Source organism: Phoca vitulina, unplaced genomic scaffold, assembly GCF_004348235.1.
Source record: "Phoca vitulina isolate PV1807 unplaced genomic scaffold, GSC_HSeal_1.0 scaffold1, whole genome shotgun sequence".
In the NCBI taxonomy this organism is placed as follows: domain Eukaryota; kingdom Metazoa; phylum Chordata; class Mammalia; order Carnivora; family Phocidae; genus Phoca; species Phoca vitulina.
The window spans coordinates 68153601-68178552 of record NW_022589704.1 but is presented as its reverse complement, the minus strand read 5'-3'; the positions used below and the strand labels follow the sequence as shown (position 1 = coordinate 68178552).

Below are 24952 nucleotides of genomic sequence, written 5' to 3'. Positions count from 1 at the left end.
TTTCAAATCCCTTGTTTCTGGAGGCTGACAGTTCACCTCCTCACAATTCTAAAGCATTTGTGATTTACCTTGTGGGTGTCTCTCTGGGTTCAGACTGAATTCAAGAGTACAGGATAAGAGTATCCCAATGGAGTAGTTGACCCATCCATCTTAAGAATGATAACATTCTTCTATTTCAAACAATCTGGGAGCAAATGCTTGCTCACTCCACCTTTTATGGAGCTTTTGTTTCAGATTAATTACAATTTTTATTTATCAGACCCAGCAGATACACCCAAATTTTGGTTGAAAAGAGGCACTGAATGTGCCCTGCCCTGTCAGCATTTGAGTTTTGGATTTCCTACTGGTAACAGTGCTGAAATAAGCTGAGCATTTTAGGGCCAGATGCATTTCAAAAAAAGTTATTTCATTGAAAATTGAGGTCTAAAATAATTTTCTTCAGTTGATTTCAAATACCTTAGTTCCTCTCTAGCTTCAAGGAATGTTGAAAGGGGACTAGTGTCATTTTTCTATACAAATGCAAGATAAAAACATTTAAACTGTCTTAAAAATTAAAATAAAGCAAATTACACTTATGTATCACTAAAGTGGATATTAAAAGCTAAGTATTATTTGTTATTGAAGAAGATGTTCTTAAGAGATGCCAAAGTATAATACCAACATGTTTAAGGCTTAAATTAATAGAATTAAACCACTTTTATTCTATAAAAGTAAGTTTAACAATGCATATATTTACTCCTTACTTCAATAGCCTTCATACTACTATGCTACTTTGATATTGTGTTTTCTGTCCATAGAAAGAGTTGTGTAGAATATTTCAAATATTTGGTCAAAAAACCCTATAGGTTAAAAAATATATGTGTGTGTGTGTGTATGTGTGCATATCTCATGTGTTATTATACATGCTATTATACTAATATATAAATAGGTCACTGAAGCATCATTTTTGTTCTTCACTTTCTGAAACAATGACTTTACTTCCGTCTCAAGAACTGTAGGACCTCTTTTTACAATAACCTTAGTTAAGTTGGGGAGTTCTGGGGCACCTCCAGTCCAGAATTTGAAGAAGGAAAGAGAACGACTTGAAGATTAAAAAAAAAAGCAAACAAGCAACAAGATGTCCTCAAATTCACAGCTAAACTAACAACTTTCTCTTGTTGAGAAGTAGGTTTATTTCATCAGAAGAAATGAAAAGCTCATGAGGACAAGCCACGTTCATCAACAAATTAATTTTAAGAGATAAATGATCCAAAATATTAACTTCTATTTTGTTCAAGTCAACTTGCCAGAGGTTCTATATACCTTTTCTTTTTAAATGTATCTTTTTGAATGTAAGCTCCTTAACGACGTGCAGCTGGCGTGATTGGAAGGGGTGGGGGGCGGTAAGGATTGAAGCCTAAAGAGTTCTGGTGCCTTGAGTAGGTAGTGAGTGGCAGTGCAGGACTCAGCCTTTGTCTGTCTCCAAAGCCAGTCATGTGTTCTCTCTGGTTCTTGATGCCTCTGCTAAGTGATTCACAGTCATCAGCACTCTTGGTTGTCTGCCTTCAAGATATTGTTTCACATGAGCATTAAACTAATTAAAATAATCAATGCACCCATGAGCAGCTTTTAATTTATGTACCCCCATAGCATTTAACATCAATAATTTTCTGAAAGTTCTTTGTTCTTTATACTTAGGTATGTGTTTTTCTCCTATACATTCATTCTACATCAAGATATGCATAGAGTGAGTGTTCTGCCTTTAGAACATTAAATTGGGGCGATGGGGACTAGATTGTTTTCAGCAAATTTTTATACTTGCTGTAGCACCATGGAGTCCTGAAGACTAGAATAGGTTCTCAAGTTCTGGATGACTGGAGTTAATTGTGTCTTCACATTGCCCAAATCATGCTTACTCATTGACACACCACGAAACTTCAAAGAGCTGCAAGCAGGCAAATACCTATACTTTATATAAGATAAGTCTCATAGACTAAGTCTGTGATTAAAGGAAAAGTTTCCAGAATCAATAGAAATGTCTAGTTGCATGAGCACAGTATACATTGTGACATGCTCTTAGGGCCTTATCAGGAGATAAAAACATTAGATTATTTAGCTTGAGAATGAGGAAACTAAACAAGATTGAAAGGAGATTTACCTAAAGTCCAGCAAACAGCTGCTGTCTAAGAAACATGATTTATATTGAATTTGGTAAAATAGGTTTTTCACTCAAAATAATTAAAAGCATTATTTTCATGAAAAAAAAATAAAAATAAATCTTCAAGTGTACCAGGGACATTATTGTATAGACAACATTTTCAAGTTGTTCTTCATATCCAGTCAGAAAAAAATAAGAGATTAACTTCAGGATAAGGGATTTTGATTAAGCCTACCGAAGAACAGCTTGAGAGTAATGGTTTTGATTTTAGAAAAAGTTACCAAGAGAATAATGAAAGACACCTCAGAAATAAATTATCACCTATTTGAGTAGTTTATTGTTCTGTAATCAGCCAGAGGACTCAACAATTAGCCCAATTCAACAAATATGTATCAACCATTCTTTGTTAAAGGAATCTGCAGTTTGATAGAGAAAAAGGACAATAAACATTAACCACTGTGCAGGGCAGATTTTGACAGTATCACCAAAGGAAAGTGACGTGGGAATTCATAAAAGAAAGAAAATCTATATATTTGGGGAAATCAAGAAAAGAGTTCATATTGAGGAGCATCTCTCTACTTGCTAGATAAGATGCTTCCCAATTCATGAATTGCTTCCAAAGCCAATTACTTCTTAAAAAAAGAGTTTATGTTGAATATATCACTGGAGATTAACCATGACAAGAAAAAGGTAATTTTGGTTGATGAAAAAGTGGTGTGGTATGGTTGCATGTGCCTGTATTTGATGATAGGGGGGTAAATTCTGATTAAAGGAATGATATAAGCAAAAATACAGAAATGATTTACATGGAATAGAGGGCAGTTTAGTTTACTTGAAGTGTAGAGTAAGCTGAAGCTAGTAGATGAGCTGCCCTAGGGAGAGAATTCAGAGTGAAAGGGGCCAAGGAGAGAACTTGGGTGAAGAAGGCAAAAGGAAGAAGAGAATCAAAAGGAAGATGCTCAAATTCTATTTCATTAATTGATTCACTTTTTCAACAAATATTTGCTGAATACTTGCTATGAGACAAGCACTGAAGTTATAGGTGACTAAATATTTCCCATCTCAATGGAGTTTAGAGTCTAGGGGTAAACAACATTGATTAAAAAATGATGCAAATAGACACAGAAGTACAACTGGAATTAGTGCTGCAAAACAGAGGAGCTGCTTCGAGAAGGACAGGTTAGGGTTGTTGAGGAAAGGGGAAGTCCTTAGAGGGGAAGTCCTTTAAATATGTGCATGACATAAACATAACTGCATTTAGAAAAAAAAAAAAAAGATCACCAGTGGTCCAGTGTAGGGAATAGATGAGAGAGGGGCAGGTTGGATGTGGGAAGCTGAGTTGAGATGCTCTTTCAGTATTCCAGGTGACAGATTAGGGTAGCTTGGCCCAGAATTGTGGCTAAGAAGATGGAGAAAAGTGAACCAGAAGGGACCTGGTTTGAAGACTAAATGAAGATGTACTGGAGCAGCAATAACAAGACCTGTTGCCAGAGTTGATGGATAAGTTGAGAGAAGGTCACCTCCTAGATAGATATCTATCTAGATATCTGGTTTGTGCAATTGATTGGGTGGTGGTTCCATTTAGAGACATGGCAACTGATGAAGAGACTGGTTTCCAGAGGAACATCATGAGTTCAATTTGAGAAATTTTGATTTTGAGCTGCCTTTGAGATTTCAAGTTGATGGTTTAATAGGCAGTTGGATATATGAGATTGGAGCTCAGATGGTCTGGGATTAAGATGTAAATATTCACATCTCTTATGTGAGAATATAATTAATATAAATGAGATCACCCAGGAAAATGTTCGTATAGAATGAGAAGAGAAGAGGCCTAGGGCCACACCTTGAGAAATCCTAATAACTAATAACTAGTTTAGAAGATAATGATCCTGTAATTCTCTTCAGGGGATTACTGAGCCCTAGAAGGAAAATTGGAAGAGTGCAGTATCACAGATGCCAAGAGAAGAGTATTCAAGAAAACAAGGGGACTTGTTCTGCTGAGAGCCAAATTTTAGACTAGAACGCTTTTTGGATCAGCCTGGGGCAAGAATGGAGACTTCTTCAGGAAAACCTTCTCTCATCTGCCCAAGCATAATTAAATGTACCTTCATCTGGGTTTCCATTGAGGTATGAGGTTATTCTAGTACACATCCGCTATTTTTATTCAAAATTACAAAGGGTGTGCCATCCCTTCCTAGGGAAGCTAGGGGCTGTTTTAAACAATTAGTTTTTCAGAAATTGAGTAGTTCTTTAAAAATGTGAAATGTTAAATATTCGTTGAATACATGAGTAAAACATAAAGAATAGTTAGAGGGGCAGAAAAACCCAGAGAGGACAAGGAGTGGCAAGTCCATCAGAGAGTGTGAGGATGAAGAGGTCTAACAAATACCACCTTCATCCACATTATACATGTGAGAGGATGAAACACTTAGGCTGCAACAAGGGTCCTCCCTCCAGAACACTCTGTTCAGGACTCAGAGTGTACTATTCAACGGCTATTAATTGGCCTCCTTTTTCCCCCTCTTTTTCTTTTTTTAACCTACTCTATATCTCTATCTGTGATGTCTCTGTAGATCTCAGATGGCTTTGCTGAATGACATCTTTGAGAGCTATCAAACAGTAACCCTATCATTAGCTCCTGAAAAAAACAAAAGATTTGCCTTTCTAAAATCTGAATGAAACACCCTTGAAATCAGTAGTAAATGAGCATTTAGTAAGAAGAGCTAATAACCACATGCTGTACATTTAAACTTTAGAAATAAAATGAATTACCTTTGTCTCCCTCACTATCAAATGAGAATTTCCTTCTTCGTAGTTTACAGTTGTCTCCTTCAGAATCATTCACGGACTGTGATCGTAGTAAGAGATCAGCCTTTGTTAATGGACATGAAGATAAAATGGAAGATTATTCAATTTGAACATAATGTATCGTCAGTAAATTCTTCAAAATTTCATATCATTTCAACCACTCGAGACTTAATTATTAGATTGCAGGCAACAGCTACAATACTTGGCTTCCTGGTTGTCTCTAAATTATAAAATGGACTGATAGAATAATTCTAGTAGTTTCACCATCTGATGAGGAAATCATAGTTGTAGAAGTTATTTGTCAGAAGTGTTTGGGGATAATGTTGTCAACATTTAGAGACAACATATTCTTTCATGTAGAATGTATTTTATGTAACTTGGTAAAGTTAAAATAAAAATAATAATTAAAAAATTGCAGAATCTGTATTACTACAGAGAAAAAAGTAAAAGTTAATTATAACTAGCTGTGCTGTTTAAATACATGGTAATGACTGCAAAGTCAAATTTCACAACAATAAATATAAGGTTAAATTCAATGAACACTATGCTTTAGGCATTTTATTATTTTGAGCTATTGTTGTATTCCAGTTCCTCCTTCCTTCCCCTCTGGAAATATTTATTTATTTGACAGAGAGAGACCCTCTGGAAAATATTATCATTCTGTAATAAAAATGGAAGCTCTGAAATAAATAAAACCAATGGAAGCTCCTGTTTTATTTGGTCGCTGTCTAAACTTTTTATGTAAAGAAGTTACCTTGTTTTTCAAGGCAAAATCGGAATGAGGTTGGTGACATGAAAATGAGATTTTAATAAGGTATTGAATTCATAAAAAAACATATGCTTTTGATAACTTGAACCTCTTATCATCTAGATATTTTTCAACTTCTTAGTATTTTGAAGAGAAGCAATTATCTGAGCTGATAATTTAATAACCTGATGCTTCAGGTTATTAAATGGTACCCTGGTGACCCCACAAGTTTATCCTCTTTCAGTCCTGAACAGAGTGTTCTGGAGGGAGGACCCTTGTTGCAGCCTGAGTGCTTCATCCTCTCACATGTATGACGTGGATGAAGGTGGTATTTGTTAGACCTCTTCAGTCACAGTAGCTGGGAATGACTGTAACTCTGGGAGAATTAAATCTACTACCTTTTACCTAACTATTGACTTGAGGATTTTTTCTCCCAGAGAGCATATTAGTTAGCATTAAAAAAGAAAACTTGGAAGTGTCAAAAGCCCAACATTTGGTTTCTGGCAAAAAGCTATTTAGAATCAGAGCTGGGATAATGGGGTTTGGGGAGAAAAGGGGGAGGAATAAACTAGCAGTAAATTGTAGGCTGCAATTCTGTATTCTTAGAATAGTGATAAGTCATAAAGACACATTTTTATAGTAGAAGAGAGTGAGGGATGCAAGGGCTACACTAATTTTGACTCAGGTTGAAGCCTGATTAATTTATACTTCTGTGACTTGGAAATTGTGTGAAATGCAGACCTCAGCTTGAATGAGTTTTTTTCATTATTATTGAAAAGACCTTGCTAACCAGTTTGTGGTATAAATAATAGCTGGGAGAATATTTTAACCCCTGTGTAAAATAAGCGCTTCTAGTTGACTTTCAACAGCCTAGAATCACCCATTTCTTACAAAGAACTGGTACACTCAGTATAAACCAAGGCTATTTTCAATCCAGTGTGTCACCTAAGAGTTCCTGAAAGGTCAAATTTAATTGACCTCCTTAAAGTTATTCAGTATATTTGAAAGTAATTAGACTGAATTCCTTCCCTCTAACTTAGCAATTCCAACATGAAGTTGGCTTTTCCTTCCAAATATTCAGAATCGGTAAAGTTTTGCTCTATTTGGCTTGATCTTTCAGAAGTATTTTGGCAATCCAAGAATAAAATAAAATGTCATAAGTACAAAAATAAGCAAACCATTAACATATACCTTTGCAGTCTCATGTCTTAGGTTGAAAGTCAACTCTAGGTTTGTGAGAAAGTGATCGGAAAACTCGGGATACATATCCAAAACTTCTAACAAGTCTTCTCTCTGGATCTTATGCAAGTCACAGTATGTGAGAGCTCTCACATCTGCATTAGACTTTCCAGGTTTAGCATAAAGATGAACCATTTCTCCAAATATATCGTTTTTTCCTAAAAAAAAGAGAGGTAAAAGGAGTCTGAACTTAATGTTTTCTTTCTTTCTTTTTTAAAGATTTTATTTATTTATTTGACAGAGAGAGACACAGCGAGAGAGGGAACACAAGCAGGGGGAGTGGGAGAGGGAGAAGCAGGCTTCCCGTGGAGCAGGGAGCCTGGTGCGGGGCTCGATCCCAGGACGCTGGGATCATGACCTGAGCCGAAGGCAGACACTTAACGACTGAGCCACCCAGGTGCCCCTAATATTTTCTTTCTAAAAGTACAAGGGAACCACTGACCAGTCCTTGGACCAAAGACTTCAAATGGAAGATCCCATGACCAACAGACACTTGGGCAGCAAAATTCTAGTACCTTCTACTGACTGCTTCAGTCATGTTTGTTTGCTGAGTGGAATTTTACCTCTTAACATACTGGTCCTGGTATAATTCCTATTATTTCCCTGTTTTGATTCTTTGGCTAGGTCTCTAGAAATGCAGCAAACATGACTTTAGTCTACTCTGCCCTATATGGCTAGCAAAGGGTCTTGCCATATAGTGGGTGTGGTCTAATTTTGTCAATCCAGGAATATGAAAAAGGTGGCAGTGAGTCAGATTCACAAACTTTCTATCTCAGGATGGTCTCGGGGAGGGGGTGGGTGATGCCAGGCACAGGGGTATAGTGGAACGCTTTCTTTTTTTTTTTTTTTTAATTTTTTATTTATTTGACACAGAGAGAGATAGTGAGAGCAGGAACACAAGCAGAGGGAGTAGGAGAGGGAGAAGCAGGCTCCTGGCTGAGCAGGGGGCCTGATGCGGGGCTCGATCTCAGGACCCTGGGATCATGACCTGAGCTGAAGGCAGACGCTTAATGACTGAGCCACCCAGGCACCCCTAAGTGGAACGCTTTCAACACTAAGAGGACTAGGGGTATAATTTGAACATACCTTGCTTCTTTTAGTAACCACTTTTGGATTTGCCCTTGATGAATTTTCTAATTGTTTAATAAATCTAGTTTTATTTATAGTCTTGCCTTTTTACCAAATGGCCTTTATTCTAAAAGTGTGTCCTTCTTGCTTTCTTGCCAAACCTGGAATTATTTCAGTATCTGGCTTCTGAGGGGTCCTCCTCATCCCTTCTGCCTACCACAGGCCACCTGCTTTTCCAGGCTTTGTTCAATAATGAGGATGATGACAGCAACAACAAATGCTTACTAAGATTTAAGTAGGTGTCAGGCACTGTGTCAAACGCTTAGGTGAATTATCTCACTTAATCCCTAAAATAACCTCATAAAGAAATTACTACTTATTACCTAAATATTTTGACTATGAAAGAAGATTAAAGAGGTAAACTGATTGGGTCAAGGTCACCTACTTAGTTGGGTGAAGGGAGGGAGAGAGTAGCCATGATTAAATCCCTTGCATTCTGACTCCAGTCAAAATCTTTTCACACTTGGTAGGCTTAATCTCCTCCCAATGTTTTACCTGAATGTCATAGCCACTTAGATTTTTCTGTCTCTGAATGTCAAGGCACTTAAAAATTATGGAATACGTGCTTAATAATAACTGATAAATTACTGATCGTATAACTTTTAAAGATGGTAGTGTAAAATGGTACTTTCTTACATATATCATGAAGCTTCTTTTCAGATTTAGAAAACAACTTTCTGGATCCGTTAAGTTAGTTTTTGATAGACAAGTTTATATATACCTGACTATAGAAACTATCAAAGACTTTTAAACAATAAAATTCCAATTGGTCAAAAATATCTGTAATGTTCTTATTTTAAATGTGAATTTAATGGGGAGAAATCAGAGATCATATCTCTATGACAGAAATTGATATGGGAGAGAATACATTAACTTTGTTTTAAATAAACACCTCGCTTCAAACATGCAATGAATAATCATAATTTGTGAGGATTTTAGGTGCAGATTTACATGGAAATGGGGACAGAAAAAAAGAATCTTGAAATTCTTTATAGTTTTAATACTTCGGTATAGATCTTATCAAAGAAAAGCTCTCAACTAAATTCAGCATGAGCTTTGCATTTTAATTAGTTTACACCACTGTAAATGAGCAAAAACTAAGCCAGCCAGTGTGTACTGTTTAACTATACTCTAAAATTACTTTTTTATAAGGTGAGAGGGCTTGTTACCTCCCTGTAGAAGCTGGGGCAGGCTGATTCTAAGATCAGGAATGCAATGAAGCATGCTTCTTCCCTGGCAACATACAGAGCAAACTGTTGAGGCCAAACTTGGTGAAAGTCCAAGTTTATTATATAGCTGCTACCTGATTTATGTTTTTATTCTTTGCCTGATTATTGAATCGTAAACCAAATTGTGCATCTTGTCAATTTGGGGTTTAAAGAAAACTGTCACTATAACAAAATTATCAAAATATATAGGAATTACTCAAACTTCTTCATCCTGTGCTAAGCCATACTCTGGTTTTACACAGCAGCAAAGAAAACAGACAACATCCTTGTCCTTTTTTGGATGTTAACGTCAAGAATCTAGTGAAAGGAAATTGTTGAGTTACCTGCTCATTATTTAAATGGACCTGGGTTTAATCCGCAGGAAAACAAATAAGTGCCTATGTTCACAAATACTGGGTGTGGGTGTTCCCTTGGGGAGACTGAGGCTTAAACCTCCCCGCGAGGTGGTAGGGGAGAAAAACTGGTCTCCTTTCTCTCTGCTTCTTTCCTCTTTCCCACTGTTCTAATATTCCAAAGAAATCCTACAAGTTCACACTGACTAAATTTGGTTTTGAACAGAGAGATTGGACAGATGGACTTTCTTTTTTTAAAGATTTTTTATTTATTTATGAATTAGAGAGCGAGAGAGAGAAAAACAGCATGAGAGGGGAGAAGGTCAGAGGGAGAAGCAGGCTCGCCGCCGAGCTGGGAGCCCGATGTGGGACTCGATCCCGGGACTCCAGGATCATGACCTGAGCCGAAGGCAGTCGCTTAACCAACTGAGCCACCCAGGCGCCCTAGATGGACTTTCTTTTGCACCCAAACCAGTTTAATTTACTAGTAATTTTAATCTCCTCACCACCTTTATCTCTATAAGTTCATAGCTCTTTATATGACTTAGGTAAAGACTCATATAATTCCATTTGATATGACACAGCAGGTAAAAGTGCAGAGCGGATAGATGAAATTTATCAACACATAAACACAGTTCACGACAGGGCACCGGCGCATGCTAGCAAGTATCTTACAATGTATACATTTTATTTAAGGTGTTAAGGGATCCAGCATGAATCTAAGGTTCTCCAACATGAAAAGCAAAATGCTGACTGTTTTCATATATTTGGCCTCAAACGCTTAAGTAGCTGCCAAGAACTAAAGAGAGTCATGGAAGTGTTTACACATCAGAGAGAAAGTGAGACCGTCATGAAAACATACTGTCTGCAAGGTCAATTTGATTTGGATTGAATTTTAAATAAAGCTTTAAAATGACATATCAGTACCTCTGAAACAAATAATACATTATATGTTAAAAAAAAAAAAGAAGAAGAAGAAGATAGCAGGAGGGGAAGAATGAAGGGGGGAGAAATTGGAGGGGGAGACGAACCATGAGAGACTATGGACTCTGAGAAACAAACTGAGGGCTCTAGAGGGGAGGGGGGTGGGGGGATGGGTTAGCCTGGTGATGGGTATTAAAGAGGGCACGTGCTGCATGGAGCACTGGGTCTTATGCACAAACAATGAATCATGGAACACTACATCAAAAACTAACGATGTAATGTATGGTGACTAACATAACATAATAAAAAAATAAAATAAAATGACCTATCAGTCTTGTACTCACAAATAAATGGATCGGTCCTGTTTTCTATTGTTTTAAACTATGCATCGTGCCAGCTAATACCTGAATTTGTCACCATCCGGTTCTGAAACACTCACCCAGAATAGCTACCACAATGTCATCTTTGAGGATTTCAATGGATCCTCTGGATAAGAAATAAAGTGCAGTGAGGACATCCCCACAGTGAACCAGGGTGTCTCCTGGAGGTGCGTGGGTCGTCTTGAACTTCATTGCCAAAGCTCTAAGGCAACCTTTACTTGCCCCCCGAAAGGCTTTGCAGTTTTGCAGCAAAGTCTGGTTGAGATGTAGACAAATGTCAGCTTGTAAACATTCTGGGAAACCCTTTAGGACCTGAGGAAAAAAAATAAAGAGTTTCATACTACCAGTGCACAGGGTACCTCCACCTGAGAAATAAAGTCTATTTCTTGCTCACAGAACTGCGGGTGTAGTTATTGTCACACGAGTTCTTACAATGCTTCTACCTCGCCTACCTCAATGAATACTTGGTTTGCGAAATGTGTCAGAATTTTAACTCAAATGCTTGTTCTCTGAATTAACTGCAGGCATTCAGACTCAACACAAATGCTGTCTCATTAAAATGTAATGCCTATGTTTCACACTGCTTTTCATTCCCTGCATTATGTGAGGTAGCATCATACTGTGCACATATAGAATGCAAATGTGACAATTAGTAAGACATAACTAATGAAAGGTGGTACAGCTAGAAAGACAACCTTTTGAAGGAATCTCAAGTCAATTTGGAGTGCTGTCTCTGGTATACTTCTTAATTGGAATTAGTAAAAATAATGATCGTGAAATAGCCATGGTATTTGTAAATGTCATAGACCAGAGGGTGCTCTTCGTGAACGGTACGTGGAATATTTATGTTTCATATGCACACTATTAATACTAAATATTTGGATAAGCACTGAAAATAGAGAAAGGGAAGGAGAGCAGCAAACATAATTAAAAAGTATAGCTATGTTTTCAGAAATGGAAATTGTGCCAAAGTTTACAAGGCAAACATAAAACTTCTAATAGCACTACTGTTTTGACAACCTATTCAGCGACTGATTTAAATCTGATAGAAGAGATTAAATAATAGCTTGTGACAAGTGCCACTCAATTTAAACTGAATACAATTCTATATTATTTTATAAAATTCCCAGTATACAATGGGCCAAAGACACTCAACTCCTGCTTCTCTGTGTGTGTCTTAGTTTCTTTGGGTGTCATATGTAGATTTTAATTCTCATGTTGACTTTCCTCTGTCAGTAAAAATAAATCCATTTAAATGTGCTTTGAAGTAGAGGGGAGGGGCATTACATAGTGTTTAATAATGTAATTTTAGGATTTCCTAAATTTTGGGTCAACCTTGCTGTTGCTATTCAATATAGCTAAAAGTCGTCATGAATTTTTTGTCCAGATCATTGAAATGTACATGGTTCATGGAGGAACTTCAAATTAGACCACATTTGAGTTAACTTACACTTACGTCTATTTGAAATGTTAAAGCAGCCAAGGCGTACTGCTTCTGTAGGACCCCTGCGTGATGCAGCCAGTCAGATGGGCGTGGTATCATACAAACGGATCAATGAGAGACTGAAAACATGACAGCCACCACCTCCAAGCTTGTTTCCTTCATTGCGGAGTCACCCACAGAAATGGGTCAAGGGCGTTTTAGAAGAAAACCCACAGAATATGGGTTCTGGTCGTGAATTTGCCACAGGTTGACACTTGCGCAAGTCACTTCATCTATCTGTGTTTCTTTGCCAGAGAATAAGAGCTTTTTCGATTTTAAAATTTGTTGTAAGTTACCAGTAAATAGCGCGCCAATTTCTAGACACCACTTACCCAGCTCCACACAGCTGTAGGAACTCAGACATCTATCCTGAAGTTTCTATATTACCTGGCTCAGACCCAAAAGAAATGAGCCTTCCTCTTCTTCTGAAACTTCTGTCTTTGACTCTATCTTTCAGACTTTGTCTACGTGACTGGACTCCTACCAGATTTCCTGCTTGGACTGAAGGCCTTGCCAAAGGATGACTTGCCTAGTCTTTGCCCATTTCTGCTTTTGAGGGCTAGGGGCTCTTTCCCCACTCTGTCAGTCCTAAAGAACTCAGCTCCTCCCATAGAGCCAGCCCTCTGGTAGGTCGCTGACCCTTTCTACTGGTCTAAACTATCACATGGGATTCTTTGGCAAGTGATGCTAGGCTGGAGTTAAGCAAGGTTTGCACACTGTTTTCTGAAATGGGGTCACTTTATTTGGGGGTGCTATAGTAGGAAAAACCCCAGTTTACTGGTCTTCCTGCGTATGATTTACTTTTCCTCCCTGAAGCCCACTGTCGTGTGGTCTCAGCATAATTCTCAGATGTCCCCATACAGATAAAAATGTAGAGACCATCACACCAAGTAACAAGTTAGACATGTCTATTTTTTTTCTTAAGATTTGGCTATAAAAATATACAAAAAGGCATTTTATATTTCACATAAGTGGGGAAATTGCACTTTCCCTATAATAATTGGAACGAGATTATTGAGCTTGTAGCTGCTATTTCTGGCATTTTCCTGAAGTTCCTCTGTTATACTTTCTGAGTATAGCCTGCTTATAAAAGGAAAAATTGTGCATGTGTGTGTGTGCATGCATGTGCACAAGGGTGTGTATGCATGTTTTGAATTGGGAGGTGCAGATGAGATAGAGGTAAGGGTTACTCATTTCTCTGAGTATGTTAGATGAGCTATGGAATCAGATAGGCATGAACTGAAGTTCTAGTTCTGACACTTACTAGTTGTGACTTTGGTTAATTCAATTCAATTTTCTTGAGATTCAGTTTCTTCAGTTGTAAAAATAATTAATAATATGTACTTCACAGGGCTGTGCCCACAATTAAATGTGATAATGTATGTAAATTATCCCATTCATTGTAGCTGTTACATAGTTTACTTCTGACTTTTCGTTTCTTTTCTTTGTCATACATATTTATTGTTCCTGAAGAACTGGTAAGTTCTCTTTAGCTAGAAATTGAGAGATACAACACCCATTGTATTCTCCTTGATCTCTTTGGTGAATAGAAAATTCACCACTAACTTTTGTGTTCCATTGCCTCAACAGAGTTTAAGATAAATTTTGTTTCCTGTTTCTGACTTGTGTTAAATGTTTGACTTACTTGCACTTAAGTTTTCACTGTGAGTTGTCTTAAATTCTTTTTGAAATAGGCAGTTACTAAATCAATATAAACATGTTCTTGGAATGCCAATATTCTTAGAATCGTTCACAAAACCATAAAGGGTACTAGGGAAAGTTTTTCAACATTATTCTCTTCTCAAATGTCCTTAAGTGTCATCTCCCAGCATTTATCCTATCAGATGTGACACCCATTGGAAAGAATGGCCTCAAGTTGGAGATACCACAGAGTTTCATGGGGAAGCCTTTGCTGGCCCAGGGAGAAGGTACACACATGTTGGCTTGAAGGACTTATCTGGATTAAAGACTTATCCTGTGGTGTTAGCCCTTCACTAACTTTCTTAATTTTCTTAAGTGAGTTACATAGATCACTCAAGTAAAAGTCAATAGAAGTTAACATTTAGTAAGTGAATCTCTTACTAGCCCAGAAGTTTAAATGTCCTACGTAAGTTAGCAGCTTTGGAATCTGGGGTATGCCTAAGTACAGGGACTTTAAAAGCAGAGTTAAAAGAGAGGGATTATAGAGAAATAGACTAGAAGAACATGGAAAAGAGTGAGGAGAATGGGGTAGGTTTAAGTAGTATTCATCCAAGACGCCCATTTCCGTTGGTCTCAGCTGTGTTGCCTTCCTTACTTCCTACTCATTGTACTTTTTTTCATCAGGTTTGGTTCCTCTGCTAAACTACCTGACATGGAACTTCCTCATTTAACAGTCAAATATTAGCATTTTACCAGGCCTGGCAGATCTGGTTGTGAAGAGTAAGTGTGTCAAGTACACAGGTACAAACCAAGACCCAACTGGTTTACTGATTGTTGTAATTATTTCCACTACTCTCTACACAACCTTCTTGTCTGTCGAGTTCTGAAGCTCTGAGGGTACACAGCACCTTTCACTGTGTGTCTGAAGTCATTATTTATTGGGTTGATTTGATTTCAAAGACCCAGGAGCAACACCCAGAATTGGGGTCATGGCCTGCAGCTTGGAGAAGTAGCTCTCATTCTTTTAGCAAATACATAGTAAATATCTACTCTATACCAAGCACCATACTTGGCATGGAAGCATAACAATGAACAAAATATGTTCTGAACATATACCTGGCCCTTAAGCCTTTCTCTAAATGCCCGGATTAAAAAATATATATATTTAATCAGGTAAAATAAATATAAATATATATATTTAATCAGAATTTTCCACACCTTGTTTTGCATGGACATTTATAGTACACATTTGGACACTTATAAGCCTAACGGCTGTTCAAATGAACCCTCAATATACAGTTAATTAAAGGTGAATGAAAAGCTCATTTTAACTTTCTAATATTTGCAGTTATGGGGGATTTTTAAAACTTCCTGATGTTCCACAAAATTTTTTCAAGGCTGGTAAAAATCCCATGTCTTTATTATGGTATAAGGTCACTTGAATATTTTATAAATGTAAGGTTAATTTTCCTTTACTTGACTCTATGTGAATAAAACTCTTTGGGACCCTCAACTTATGTAAGACGAATGAGATATTTAGTCTTTTAAGTGAATTTGAAGTGCTTTCTGTGATTGCTAAAAGCAATCAACCCCATAGCTTAGTACCAAAGGACCCAAAGTTTAAGGACATTCAAACAAGAATAACCTAACAAGTACACAAGATAGCATTATTAAATCAAAACTCCTTGAAGAAATCATACAAAGAGAGAGAAGAGTTGAAATAATTAACTATCCCATAGTAAGCACCTATCAGACATGATCAGATACTAATTCAGAAGTATTTAACTTTATACTAAACTTCCCTCAAATGTGTATCTACTGGCACACACGTAGAGGAATAAATACTACAATATTGTTAATATATGCAATTATGCAGAGTGTGAATTCAAATTTTCTTCATGCTGAGCAAGGAATACAAAATTTAAAAAAGAATGGAGGCTGAGGTTAATGCAAGCCTGCAATTTCTGATTTGATATGAGTGTGCTCATCAAAATGACATTTGTCTCATTTACTTTTTAATAAGTAGATCCTTAAATTAAACTTATATACTTATGCCAATAAAACAATTATGGTACCTATTTTATGTATTGGGGTTTCAGTGAAAGCCCATGACAGATTACAATTAGAGAAATGTGTCCTGAGCTTCAGTCAGTAGAGTCTGAGAAGAATTTTAATGAATATTAATTAAGATTATTATTATTTTTGTTTTTTATATGAAACGATATATCATCCTTCAAGGTGGGGCCTACTTTTTATTGGATTTTGCTCTGGAATTAGTTCTTTCATAATCAAATTTCAATACAATTTTGTCTTCCAACAGTAACTATGTGTCCTGTGGGTAGGGCAGGTGATTTATAGTCTTAAAACCATGACTCTCTTCCCTGCCCAACAATTTAAAGTTTCCTTTTATTCTATGAGTCTTCATGCTCCTGGCACCACCCCATGTGATTAAAGAAAGGCAAAAGTTGCAAGAGAGAAATTTATTTCCTCATTCAACTTTTACCTGGATGCTGATAGATAAGGATTTTCAAATAAAGTTAAATATTCACAATATATTGACAATAAACTCCATTATTCCTTCCTCACATTTAAGACACATGCCTCAATGCTTGCTGTCTCTTAACTTGGATTGCAAAATGCTCTTTTATGGTAGGTACACTTTCTGGCTTCTGTTAGAAGAGCATCGATAATGGAATTTTACCACAACTCTCTCCACACACCATGGTTTTGGAAACACTCTATTTGCTTTAGAAAGAATCAAAATGTATTTTCTTATAGATGGCCCCTATCCAGATAATATTGGAAAGATGATTTATGTTGTAATGAATGGCTTTTGATTTGTTTCACTTAGCATAACTGCAGAGGGGTACATTCCTAAAGGCAGGCTGAAAAGGGCACTATAAGGAAGACAATCTGAGTGTGTTAAATGATTCCCCTAAACAGCAAATTAATCATATGAACAAGTTTGGTAACTATGATAATTGACATTAGGAAATTTTCTGAGAAAATTCTCTGGTTCATTAAATACACTTAGATCTTGACAAATTAGGATTAATCAAAACATAAATTAACACTCCCTGTGAAACACTAAACCTCAAGTGTGATTATCAAATAGATGATGCAAGTAATATATTAAATCTTAAGTCTCTGCCCTAAGGTACAGCCTTAATATTTTATAGCATTTTCTGATTTTGATAGAATCAGTGTTTATGTGGGCATTCAGCATTTGGCAAATCTTTGCCACTTATAAGATACCAAACCTTGCTTTTTGTTGTTTCTAGAAGCTAATGTATTCCCTAATTTTGAGGTCATCCCAGATCATATTATTGCTATGCTTATGATTTATCGTTAAGGAATACGAGGCACACATTTTTCATGTTTCCTTGGGGGTTACATGCTTAATACTTCATGTTTAACCACTAATCATGATAGGTGGGTTCTTTTAGCAGTTTTAAACCTTCAAGTATACATAGCCCTAGTCTGAAGCTCAAACTGCTTTGTTATCTGCTTTCTTATTTTATCTCCACGTGGCTAATGAGAATAAGGAATTATTTTATTGTATAGGAAGGGCATCGTATCTGGCCAGAGTCAAGTACTATGCAATCCCAGATGAGGGGCTTGGATGAGCCTTGAGAAAGGATGAGCCTTGAGAAAATTCACTAATTTTGTATGTGTAACTTTTCAACATTTTTCACATGGTTACATCATTTAGAAGAAAATCATGAACAGAACAAAAACTTGCCACACACAGACATGGAAAACAACTCATAAATCCTGAACAGATTTTGTGCAAGTAAATATTCCCTGAAAAATGAAACAGTCTTTCCTCCTGCTTCTTCTCCTTGCCTCTCTGGCAGCTCTCACCACTAGTTCACAGCATGATATGTGAGATGTTTCTTTGCTTTCAGAAGCACACTCAAACTTTAAAGTGGCCCCAATTAAGTCAGGGCCAAGGATGAGTTGAAGTGTGGGTAATGATGAGTAGGCAGAAAGGATTTATTGCTTTTACATACACATCCTTGTTACCCAGACTCTGGAGTTCCGCTAATTCAGCAAGAGCCTGACTTAAAAAGGTGCATTAGGATTTATAGTATAAGGTCCCAAGGGGAAACCATGGAACCCACTAGGGTTTCTAAAGGTAATAGGAGGAATCTGGATATTGAGAAACAATTTCAGGACCTTCCCTTCAACCCACTACTTGAGAGAGGGAGTGAGGGAAGACATTAACAGAGTATAATTATAGTGGGGTCTATTGGATGCTTTGCAAATACTTCTTCCCAAATGGATTGATTGTAAATGACCTGAACTTGCTCACAAAGAAAGGAAAAGGGGGTGCAATCTTCCAGGTAATGAAAAGAATGATTTAAGTACCACTTTGTACTTGATATACCTTCTTTTTTTTTTTTTTTTAAAGATTTTATTTATTTATTTGACAGAGACAGAGATAGCGAGAGCAGGAACACAAGCAGTGGGAGTGGGAGAGGGAGAACAGGCTTCCCGCCGAGGAGGGAGCCTGATGTGGGACTCGATCCCAGGACCCTGGGATCATGACCTGAGCCGAAGGCAGACGCTTAACGACTGAGCCACCCAGGCGCCCTTGATATGCCTTCTTGAATTTAAATCTAGTTTTATGTTTCAGAAACATCTCTCATGTGATAATATTTTAGAATCAAATATTTTGATTGACTTGTCAACTTTATATAAGGAATAGAGAGTGGTGATTATCCCATTTTTATATGTGAAAGCTGAAACATAAATGCATGAGGGATTTTATTTGTGGAAGAACAAAGACTTCATACTTAGGCTAGGATTCTATCAACTATTGTGACTTGCCACAGCTGTCCATTAGATTGGTTTCTAAAGTTGCTCCCAATATGTTCCCCATTCATTTAATTTATCGGTTTTATCAATAACTAACAAAGAATAGAAATGTAGCATAAATGTCCTTTTCACTTTGTAACAGTTAGGGTACAAATGTTCCTCAGAAATGTTGGGGCCAGACAGCAATTCCAATTGTTTTCTAGAGAAAGTGATTACTGTATCAGGAATTATATAATTTTTTACAAAATAGGAGAAGCTCTCAAAATAGTGGAAGTTCTCTTCCTCCTAACAGATTCCTCTTCTGTAAAATATATTGGTTCTTGCTACCCCAGCACTCTGAATGTTCCAGATATTGTCCCTGCACATTTCTACTTCCACCAACTGAATTTTAAACCACCTGTGTATGTTCTGAAACTTATTTATGCTGGCTGCACTGTTAGTGGAATTATATAATTTAATCATATTTTACATAAAAGAGTAAAATATGTGTAAAAAAAAAGAGGGCAGGTTTCCCCCGTCCCCATGACAATACAGCTAAATGCTTTGGAAAGTCTTTATAAAAGATGAGTCATTTTAAAAATTGCAACTACAGATTGCTTCTACATTAAGTGTAGATGCTTAAACATTTATAAAAGTAGAAATGTTATATTGGGTGCCTCGGTGGCTCAGTCGTTAAGCGTCTGCCTTCGGCTCAGGTCATGATCCCAGGGTCCTGGGATTGAGTCCCACATTGGGCTCCCTCCTCGGCGGGAAGCCTGCTCTCCCTCTCCCACTCCCGCTGCTTGTGTTCCTGCTCTCGCTATCTCTGTCTCTGTCAAATAAATAAATAAAATCTTAAAAAAAAAAGTAGAAATGTTATATAGTCCATTAACTCTGACTTTAATAAAAAAAATGAGAAAAATATTAAAAAGTGACCAGAAAATCAGAAATTCATGGAAACTAAGAACCATGCTCTATGATAACGTTCGGATCAAAGAAGAACTAATGTAAAAAGCAATAAAAGGAGAACATGTCATATCAAAACCCATGAAACCACAGAAAAGCTTGCACTAAAAGGAGAATGTATGGTCTTAACACCTTCATTATTACAGAAGAAAGGCTCAAACAATGAAAGACCTTAATACAATGTTAAAAATAATAAGACAACCCACAGAAATAGAAAAGGGGGAATTAATGAAGGCAGACTCTGGAAATAAAAAGAATAGTAGCAAGTATAAATAATTCATGCAAGGCTAGTTCCTTGAACAAAATCCAATGGAATTTATAAATTTATAAATCTTTCAAAAGCCTGCTAAAGGAAAGGAGAGAGAACAAAAACACATAAGTTTAGGAATGAGAAGGCAGATGTACCTATTGATACAGAAAATACTAAGTGAGTTAGAAGAGAATCCTACATGCAATTTTACAACTTTGAAAGCCTAGATGAGATGGATGAATTTTTTACAAAACATACATTACCAATATTGACCAAGGAAGAAATAGAATACATAATTACCACAGTAGAGTTGGAATGGTGATTAAAGACCTACTATGAAAACCTCCAGGACCATATGGTTTTACAGATGATTTCTTTCTAACAGTTTAAGAGCATATAAGTGTATACCAATATCATTGTAAAATAGATGCAAAATTCTAAATAATTTACTAACCAACAAAATCAACAAAGAATCAGAAACTCTATGACCAAGTAGGATTGATTTCAGAAATGCAAAGACATTTTAAAAGTATTAGTCTTAATGGTGAAGTTACTTTTATTGAAGTCAGCTATTACCATTCAAAATTGTTTTGGAGGATCTAGTAAACTCGAAATCATAGTACCCAGTATTTGAAAAGAGAGACTGAATCTATTTCTTTTTAATGCCATTGATATGACTGCATATCTAGAACATCCAAGAGTAAATCCTCAAGGAAATCCCTCCAAACCCCCAAACTAAACCAAATTATATTAAACTAAGAAAAAGTCCTAACAAAACAAGATGGGGAATTTGTTAAGGTGGCTGTAAAGAAGATAGTTTCACTCCTTGCTATCTATAAGCTGGTAAAAATGGAAATGTGTAATGTGTTTCATTTGTTCAACTGACTATGCTGTATAAAATTTAAAAATAAATGTAATATTAAATATAAGAATTTCTAAGAAGAAAATTATGACATTTTATTGAAGGAGATTATATTTTTAAAGATCTAAACCAGTGGTTCTCAATCTTGGCTACATATTAGAATAGACTTATAAAAATACTGATGCTTAGACTTCACTATAAGCAATTCTGATTTAATTGTTGTAGAGTGGATCTGAAAGCACTGAAATTTGTTTAACACATTTCAGATGATTTTAATGTGCAGCATGGGTGAGCACTTAATATTTGAATTCCAAAGTTATGTAAAAATTAATGTAAAATTCATAGGAAGGAAAGGGATAGCAACAGACTTACGATATATTCTCTATCTTTCCTGAGGAACACCTGGAAAGAAAGGTGACCAGCCAATGACAAAACAGTGGTGACCTGCTCCTGGCAAACACACTAAGGGTGTGGGGTACTTCTTATCTATGGAGTGTTTTTAGCAGGATGTATGTAATCTAAATTACTTATGGTAAACAAACTTTTCACCAATAGATTATAGGACATGACTTCCTGGAAAATGTCATGTAGGCTATGTAACTTCCAGACTATAAAGTGTAGAAGTTTAATGGTCAAAGGAGTTTCATTTTGCTTAAGTGTTATGCCATTACATACACTGTTTAAGGACCTCCTATGTTACACTGAGCCAGAACACATACTAATATGATAAGGAAGGATCTCCATGTTTTGTTTATGCCCCACGATTACATACATTCTTGAAATTGTTGGTAAATCTTTATGTTGGTTACAATTTCTGACTCTCGTTAGCCAGAGTTGACAATCTGATCTTTGGGTTATCTCAAAAGCCAACATGGAGTTTGTTGTAATTGAATAAAAATAGTCATATATCTTATCTGGAAGAATAAGTAATCTCAAGTAGCTAGGGAAATAAGAAACACAAGATTAGTTAGGGTTGACCTACTTTGTCAGATATTAAAGCATAGTATAAAGTCACTAAGTATAAATCATTATTCTATTGCAATAGGAATGAACTAATAGAGACCATTTGACAGTAAAGATATATACACCAATTATATCTGACAATTTAATGTATAAATAAGGTGGTATTTCAGATCAATAGAAAAAGAACAACTTATTTATATTCTACCAGTACTACTTCTATTCATGTAAAGAAAATAATTTACAAGACTAAATTTCAAACAGAACACAGAATTTTCTTTCTAATTACACAACAGAATTTATAAGAAAATCCTGGAAACTACTTGTATCATCCATAGGTTTAGCAGGACCTTTGAAAATCAGGACAAGATCTCTGAACTATATAAGAAAAGTTGACTAACTGGACCATACTAAAAAAAAAAAAAAAAAAAAACTTAAATCCAAAAGATATTTTTAACAAAACCAACACATTGACAAGATATTGGAAACAAATTGCAATATAGATGACAAATAAAGCATTAGTATCTGTAATTCATGAAGATTTCTTATAAAATAAGAAAAAGGTAACCAAAAACTATGCAAAAATGCTACTATATATAGGGAATTTATAGAGGAAACATCCTGATTAACCATACCTGCTTTATTATGATGCTCTGACCTCACTGCTTGGTGTCTGCTATTCAATATTAAGCACTGGTCATAGATAGAGCAGACAAAATTAGAGTTAGATTCTGGGCTAAAGCCCCCATCTTAGAAAACACGACTAATGCCCCAATTTCTGGGCATCCGCACATAGTGATTCACAGTTAGAACAAGTGAGGGCTAGAAATGGAACTCCATGATTCAAATACAATAATTATACTTATGTGGACTGAGTCTTTGACTTATCTTCCCACTCTGGTAGATGTTTCTAGCTACTGGTATCTTTCAGTTCTGTGTGTGTTATAGAGCATTCTGATCTGAGAAAATTATCAGTGGAGTGGAAAAAAATGAACTAATATAGCTCCAGAGCATTAAAACATACCATCTGGGTTACTGGGCCCTGAATAAGAAAGATTCTTATCATTCCTAAATTGAGTGTGGGGTGGCCCACCTGCCCAACAGGAGCCCAAGATGCAAACAAAAAAAGAAGGATTTTGTTTTGTTTTGTTTTTTTGTTTTAGAAATACCTGCTACGAAAGAGGCAATGATTATTTATTTTTTCCATTCACACTCATCCCCATGGGTAGCAAAATGTCTAAACCAAGAAAAACAATTAAGATATACATAAATTCCTCTTAAGGCTGTAAGAGCAATTTGCATGGATGAACTTACTTTTGCTTATTTTCACCCTTAAAAAATGATTTCAAAACCTCTGACATATTGGGTGGAATATCGACATATCCATTTCGATATAAATATCCAGGCCCCTGTAATATCTCAGGTAATTCTTCCATTAAAGAAAATACTGGATTTTTATTTCGGGAGAAATTGTGAATGGCTTGATTTCATTAAGTTTGATAAATGCTGAGTTACTCTAATATCTGAATTAAAAGTGACTTAAACTCATATTTACAAAGAGTATTTTAAAACTGAGTTTTGATGACTCTCTGTATTTTTATTTTTGGTTAAACCCGTGTGGAATATTAAGTGCTCTTAAAATTGAATTGAGTTTGAATTACTCCTGCGTTTCTACAACGCCAAAGAAAGTACTTAAAAACACATCACATTCTCCAGCATGAGAAAATGCCCTCTAGAGTCCTGTTTGAATAGTACCATTATTTTAAAGAGTTAAAAAATAATTTGAGACACCATTTCCACTATCCTACTACTGGAAGAGGAACATTATTAATGAATGGAGAAACTGTAGTATGTTCATTGCCTCATTACACATTTTTCATGTGTAAAGCCCGAGGCCATGCTGTCATTTCTCTTGGCTCAGGGCCCACTAGAGATAAGATCCTACTGTTAAGAACTCCCTTTGCACAGATGCAGCATGGTGCCAGCTGTAAATAAGTCCTTCTTGATAATGGTTGGAGACCAGGATGAAGTGACCATAATCATTTGTGAAACATGACTGAGCACATATCATTTGCGACACGAAAATACCAGATGCTTGTCTTAAGCTTGATATTGTTCACGTCAGGGGGGCTCCAGATGGCATTTATTGTTCTCTGTGGTATTTTTGAGACTTTAGAGTGAATAGGTTGGTGAAAAATAGGAAGGACATGTGCCTTGTCCTTTCTTAAGCACCTGTTGTTCAGGTACTGTCTACAGTGGGCAAGTATGTGTGCTAGTAGATTTCTTGCTAGTGCAAAATTTTATTACCTACATAATTTCTGTAGAACCAGGCAGTTCCTGTTAACTAATCAACATGTCTATGAAAACATCTTTTAAAGTACATTGTAGACGACTATTTTAATTCAACTCCTAAAGGTAAGCAAGTATTTCTTTACAGAAAACCAAAAGATGTCAGTCACCAGTCCTACGGATCGTTATCATTTAAATGCAGGTTTTTACCAGTCTCCATGCCCTATTTTGAAATGTGTGAATTTATTTGCTAGGCTGTGTAGAGAAGCAGCATGTCTTTCAAAGTTTGGCAATATTTTCAATGCATTTTGCACATTGATTGCTGATTTTGAACCTATGCTTCTTTGTTAAAATATTACTGGTCAAACAAAAAATAATCAATGCAAATTATACAGGCTCACCCATGTAAAAATTTTGTTGTGCTATTGGTATCTTTCAATGTAACTGATTTTATTTTCTGAAGAATTCTTAGAAACAGAATCCTTGCCACTAGAGGAACAAATATGTGGGCACCATATTTTTAATCATTTTATTAAGCTTTATGACTAACGAGTCAAAGGTTTTTCATTGACTCTATTTATCAACCTGACTATATAAAGGATCATTAGGAAAAGTTGAGGGATAAAAACAATATGGTGAAGACAAGCCATGCTATTTTGTATATTTTGCTTTACATTTCCGATGAGGTTTAATGTCACAATGATTGTTTTTATATGAGTTGCTGACTGAAAGAACTCATCATTGCCTTTCACTATGGTGTATCAAAACAGTCTGTG

General features: G+C 36.2%; 1 protein-coding gene across 5 annotated transcripts in view; it reads right to left on the bottom strand.

The window, feature by feature from the left end:
* KCNH7 (potassium voltage-gated channel subfamily H member 7) overlaps positions 1-24952 on the bottom strand; it is a 477325-nt gene that overhangs the window by 17688 nt on the left and 434685 nt on the right. For 2 of the 5 annotated variants that reach the window (XM_032409337.1, XM_032409327.1), the window contains 3 exons: positions 10985-11239; positions 6885-7090; positions 4910-5009 (listed from right to left, as the gene is read on the bottom strand). In XM_032409337.1, the coding sequence (XP_032265228.1) occupies positions 4910-5009; positions 6885-7090; positions 10985-11239 (561 nt within the window). The remainder of the gene's footprint in view (positions 1-4909; positions 5010-6884; positions 7091-10984; positions 11240-24952) is intronic. The other 3 variants (XM_032409301.1, XM_032409319.1, XM_032409310.1) reach the window with 2 other exon arrangements.